Source organism: Ascaphus truei, unplaced genomic scaffold (assembly GCF_040206685.1).
Source record: "Ascaphus truei isolate aAscTru1 unplaced genomic scaffold, aAscTru1.hap1 HAP1_SCAFFOLD_315, whole genome shotgun sequence".
NCBI classification, from domain to species: Eukaryota; Metazoa; Chordata; class Amphibia; order Anura; family Ascaphidae; genus Ascaphus; species Ascaphus truei.
In genome coordinates this window covers 450,131-455,806 of record NW_027456125.1, presented here as the reverse complement: position 1 = coordinate 455,806, position 5,676 = coordinate 450,131, and the positions used below count along the sequence as shown (strand labels likewise).

Genomic DNA, 5,676 nt, shown 5'->3' with positions numbered 1-5,676 from the left:
TGGAGAGAAGAAGGAGGGAGAGGAGAGGGCAGTGAGGGGGGGGTATGGAGAGAAGTAGGAAGGAGTGGAGAGGGCAGTGGGGGGGCATGGAGAGAAGTAGGAGGGAGTGTAGAGGGCAGTGGGGGCATGGAGAGATGTAGGAGGGGGTGGAGAGGGCAGTGGGGGGGGGATGGAGAGAAGTAGGAGGGAGAGGAGAGGGCAGTGAGGGGGGGGCATGGAGAGAAGTGGGAGGGATTGGAGAGGGCAGTGGGGGCATGGAGAGAAGTAGGAGGGAGTGGTGAGGGCAGTGGGGTGCATGGAGAGAAGTAGGAGGGGGTGGAGAGGGCAGTGGGGGCATGGAGAGAAGTAGGAGGGGGTGGAGAGGGCAGTGGGGGCATGGAGAGAAGTAGGAGGGAGTGGAGAGGGCAGTGGGGGGGCATGGAGTGAAGTAGGAGGGAGTAGAGAGGGCAGTGGGGGGCATGGAGATAAGTAGGAGGACGTGTAGAGGGCAGTGGGGGGGGGGGGGGCATGGATTAAAGTAGGAGGAAGTGTAGAGGGCAGTGGGGGGCATGGAGAGAAGTAGGAGGGAGTGGAGAGGGCAGTGGGGGGGGGGCATGGATTAAAGTAGGAGGGAGTGGAGAGGGCAGTTGGGGGGGGGGGGTGGCATGGAGAGAAGTAGGAGGGAGTGTAGAGGGCAGTGGGGGGGGGCATGGAGAGAAGTAGGGGGCAGTGGGGGGGCATGGAGAGAAGTAGGAGGGAGTGTAGAGGGCAGTGGGGGGGCATGGAGAGAAGTAGGAGGGAGTGGAGAGGGCAGTTGGGGGGGGGGTGGCATGGAGAGAAGTAGGAGGGAGTGTAGAGGGCAGTGGGGGGGGCATGGAGAGAAGTAGGGGGCAGTGGGGGGGCATGGAGAGAAGTAGGGGGGAGTGGGGGGCCATGGAGAGAAGATGGGGTAGTGGGGGGCCACGGAGAGAAGTAGGGGGCAGTAGGGGTAGTGGGGGGCCATGGAGAGAAGTTGGAGGGAGTTTAGAGGGCAGTGGGGGTGGGGGCATGGAGAGAAGTAGGAGGGAGTGTCGAGGGCAGTTGGGGTCAGTAGGGGGGGCATGGGGAGAAGTAGGGGGCAGTAGGGGTAGTGGGGGGAGCATGGAGTGTAGGGGGCAGTAGGGGTAGGGGGCAGTAGGGGCAGTGGGGGGGCATGGGGAGAAGTAGGGGGCAGTAGGGGTAGTGGGGGGAGCATGGAGTGTAGGGGGCAGTAGGGGTAGGGGGCAGTAGGGGCAGTGGGGGGGCATGGAGAGAATTATGGGGCAGTATGGGGAGGGGGCTGTAGGGGGCAGTAGGGGTAGGGGGCAGTAGGGGCAGTGGGGGGGCATGGAGAGAATTATGGGGCAGTATGGGGAGGGGGCTGTAGGGGGCAGTAGGGGTATGGGGCTATTGGCTGGAGTGAAAATTAAATAACAAAATGAAAACAAACCCTCCAGGGAATTGTCCGGGGCCATTAGAAAAATTTCTCTCCTGTTAGTCGTCGTGGCGCCTGACGCATTTCACATTGCTTCTATGGGGCGAGTTTACAAACTCATAGGCTGCAGTTACCAGCTCCTCTCCCCCTCATCTCTTCCCCCTCACCCAGTATCTGTAACTTCTGGGTCCAGTCTACAGTTTGGGGGTCTTGCAACATCTGGCTCAGGCTGCGGGGGTCCCTGCTGAACAGGAAGTACGTGTTGGTGTAGTGGTCCAAGGGGTCCATCCTTTCCTGGGAAGAGAGCTATAAGCGATGAGCAGCGTACTAGACAGACAAATAAAGGAGGGGAGGGAGAGAGGGGGGAGAGAGAGAGGGGGAGAGAGAGAGGGGGAGAGAGAGAGGTGTCGAGAGAGAGGGAGAGAGGATGGTAGAGGGAGAGAGGAAGGTAGAGGGAGAGAGAAGAGAGAGGGAGATAGAAGAGAGAGGGAGAGAAAAGAGAGAGGGAGAGAAGGTAAGGAATGGAGAGATAAGGGGAGGAGAGGAGGGAGAGAGGGGGAGATGGGTGACAAAGTGAGAATATGACATAAGGGGGGGGTCTGACATAACAGCACTGGGATCTAAGCAACCATTTTAAGTCAGCATCCATTTTAGGTATTGTCTGTATGAAAGTTGGTATGGACGTTAGTTTAAAATACATTTTTTTTCTGCTGAAGTTCCCATTGATATTGAGCGGTTCAGCTAAGCCACAGACCTTGAGCAGAAGAGGAAAGTGCCAATGTTATGAAAATAAGAGACAGATAGGCACTTTCTCGCATTCCGAGGGAGGTGCCTGTGACGTTCCTTATGTAGAGTAAAAGTCACCGGCTTGAATAAAGTGTTGTTGCTGAATCATGTCATTTATGCATCCCATAATAATGTTATTAACTCAATGTGTTCATATTCATATTTTGTTTACGTAGTGACGACACGCAACCTCATATAGGGGGCGTGGGCTTAGTATTTTGTGTATAAATAAAGCCTGTATGCCACCATGTTGTTGGGAGAGTTTCATTTTGAAACTCTCCTCTGCGTGTGCACCGTTTACTGCAATAAACTTATTTGTCATTCTGCAAAACATATCCTCAGACTTGTGTTTTTTATTCACAACTTTCACATGGGTATGGATGGAGAGGGGATGATGGGGAGGGAGGGAGAGAGAGAGACGGTAAGGAGAGAGAGAAGGGAGGGAGGAGAGAAGGAAGGATGAGGATGGAGGGAGAGAGGGGAGAGAAGGGAGGGAGAAAGCGGAGAGAAGGGAGGGAGAGATGTGAGGGAGGGGGAGGATGGGGAGGGAGGGAGAGAAGGGAGAGAAGAGAGAGAAGGGAGGGATAGAAGTGGGGGAGAAAGGATAGATAGGAGATGGAGAGAGGGGGGAGAAGGGAGGGAGAGATGTGTGGGAGGGGGAGGATGGGGAGGGAGAGAAGGGAGGGGAGATAAGGGGGGAAAGGAGAGAGAGGAGAGAGAAGAGAGGGAGAGCACAGAGAGAAGGGAGGGATAGAAGGGGGGGAAATTAGAGAGAGAGAGAGAAGGGAGGGAGAGCAGAGAGAGAAGGGAGGGAGAGCAGAGAGAGAATGGAGGGAGAGGAGAGAGTAGGGAGGGAGAGGTGAGAGTAGGGAGGGGGAGGTGAGAGAAGGGAGGGAGCGGGAGAGAAGAGAGGGAGAGGAGAGAGAAGGGAGGGAGAGGAGAGAGAATGGAGTGAGAGGAGAGAGAGAAGGGAGGAAGAGATGGGAGGAAGGAAGGATGGGGAGAGGGAAGGATGGGGAGGGAGAGAACGATACGAGAGAGGGAGGAGAGATAAAAGGGATGAGACAGAGGCATTACAAAGAGACATCCCAGAGCAATCTCAGAGACAGACATGAGAAAGAGACAGCGGGGGCTTCTGATCCCCCTTCTGAGAGATTCTTATTTGGGGTTATTCCAGGTCTGTTCCGCTCACCTCCTGCGGGGGGCGACATATGACGGAGGTGAAATCTGGCCACCGATCCACCACGACCTGCAGCCTGAAGGGGTTATCCCGGGTCACATAATGCAGAGCCCCATACACCTGCGGGTCAGGAGCGGGAGAGTGCTCAGCTGGGCCAGAGAGGTCAGAGGTCAGCGTCTCAGTCTGCACCTTACCTTCAGGGACTCGGGGAAGTTGCGGGCCAGCGCCCCCTGCAGGGTGGCTAGCTGTGTGCTGCATGTTAGAAGAGGCATCCTAGGGGGAGAAGAGGTGTGAAAATTACCCTCTAATACAGGGGCGTCCTCAAGGGCAACCAACAGGTCAGGTTTTCAGGATATCCCAGCTTCAGCACAGGTGGCTCAATCACAGGCTCAGTCAAAGACGTGTTGAAGCAGGGACGGATTGAGCCCCCTGTGCTGAAGATGGGACATTCTGAAAACCTGACCTGTTGGTGGCCCTTGAGGACTGGAGTTGCCCGCCCCTGCTCTAATACCTTATCTGACCTAATACCCCCCTGACCCTTCCCCCGCACATCCCCCACCCCATGCAATCAAAAGGACCTTGAAGCAGTCACTCCAGCCCCCCAGAGACCCCATAAACTGAGTCTTAAATTCCTCCCCCCTAACACACAATGTACTGCCCCCCCTCACACACAATGTACTGCCCCCCTCTCACACACCATGTACTGCCCCCCCCTCACACACCATGTACTGTCCCCCCTCACACACCATGTACTGCCCCCCTCACACACCATGTACTGCCCCCCTCACACACCATGTACTGCCCCCCCTCACACACCATGTACTGCCCCCCCTCACACACCATGTACTGCCCCCCCTCACACACCATGTACTGCCCCCCCTCACACACCATGTACTGCCCCCCCTCCACACACACCATGTACTGCCCCCCCCTCACACACCATGTACTGCCCCCCCCACACACCATGTACTGCCCCCCCTCACACACAATGTACTGCCCCCTCTCACACACCATGTACTGTCCCCCCCCTCACAGACCATGTACTGCCCCCCTCACACACCATGTACTGCCCCCCCTCACAGACCATGTACTGCCCCCCCTCACACACAATGTACTACTCCCCCTCTCACACACCATGTACTGCTCCCCCTCACACACAATGTACTGCACCCCCCGCACACACCATGTACTGCCCCCCCCTCACACACCATGTACTGCCCCCCCTCACACACCATGTACTGCCCCCCCCTCACACACCATGTACTGCCCCCCCTCACACACCATGTACTGCCCCCCCCTCACACACCATGTACTGCCCCCCCTCACACCATGTACTGCCCCCCCCTCACACACCATGTACTGCCCCCCCTCACACACCATGTACTGCCCCCCCCTCACACACCATGTACTGCCCCCTCACACACCATGTACTGCCCCCCCCTCACACACCATGTACTGCCCCCCCTCACACACCATGTACTGCCCCCCCCTCACACACCATGTACTGCCCTCCCCTCACACACCATGTACTGCCCCCCTCACACACCATGTACTGCCTCCCCTCACACACCATGTGTTGCCCCCCCCCCTCACACACCATGTACTGCCCCCCCCTCACACACCATGTACTGCCCCCCCCCTCACACACCATGTACTTCCTCCCCCTCACACACCATGTACTGCCCCCCCCTCACACACCATGTAATGCCCCCCCTTCACCTGGCTGCAGTCTCCTCTTTCCAAGAGAAAGCCGCCCCCCGCCCCCTTCCCTGAAGGCCGGGGAGGAATACCCTGCAGCGTGCGATCGCTCGCGTGTAATGAAGACCGTTATTGGTGAGTAAGGTCCCCAGAGAGCCGTGTGTTAATAAGTAACACCGTTAACTATTCCAGAGCATTGCACCATTCTTGTTGATGAGTAACTTGGGGTGTAGGGCGAGTCGCCCCAGGTCACTGTCCTCCCTCTTTAGCAGGTGATATTGAAATTAACCCAGGTCCTCCCTTTTCAACTCTGTCCCATACAACTGAGAATACGCCCTTCAAATTCCAAAAGTCTATCTGTCGCCCGTATAAATATCCGGAGCCTGCTGCCCAAACTGGACGGACTAAGAGCGTGGTGCCTTATGCAGAAACCCAAAGCCATCGATCTCACAGAAACATGGCTAACCCCTAAAACCCCTGATGCAAATATCGCTATTCAGGGATACTCCATTTCCAGGTGATAGTGTGTGAAGACAGAGCCCAGCCAGCGACTTCAGAGTAATCACTGACAATAACTGAG

The 5,676-nt window shown here is 56.6% G+C and overlaps 1 protein-coding gene across 1 annotated transcript; it reads right to left on the bottom strand.

Annotated features, from left to right (window-relative positions):
- Positions 1–1,534: 1,534 nt before the first annotated feature.
- Positions 1,535–5,229, bottom strand: LOC142483293 (putative glycine N-acyltransferase-like protein 1B). Its single transcript, XM_075583391.1, has 4 exons — positions 5,118–5,229; positions 3,593–3,671; positions 3,411–3,518; positions 1,535–1,726 (listed from the first exon to the last, which is right to left on the bottom strand). Exons 2-4 carry the CDS (start codon positions 3,668–3,670, stop codon positions 1,550–1,552), a joined length of 363 nt encoding a protein of 120 aa, XP_075439506.1. The 5' UTR covers position 3,671; positions 5,118–5,229; the 3' UTR covers positions 1,535–1,549.
- Positions 5,230–5,676: the final 447 nt, after the last annotated feature.

Coding starts and splice junctions, on each gene's coding strand:
- LOC142483293 (XM_075583391.1), bottom strand. CDS start 3,670: ATGCCTCTTCTAACATGCAGCACACAGCTAGCCACCCTGCAGGGGGCG. Junction 3,519..3,592: donor ACTTCCCCGAGTCCCTGAAG/GTAAGGTGCAGA, acceptor CCTGACCCGCAG/GTGTATGGGGCTCTGCATTA. Junction 1,727..3,410: donor TATGTCGCCCCCCGCAGGAG/GTGAGCGGAACA, acceptor CTCTCTTCCCAG/GAAAGGATGGACCCCTTGGA.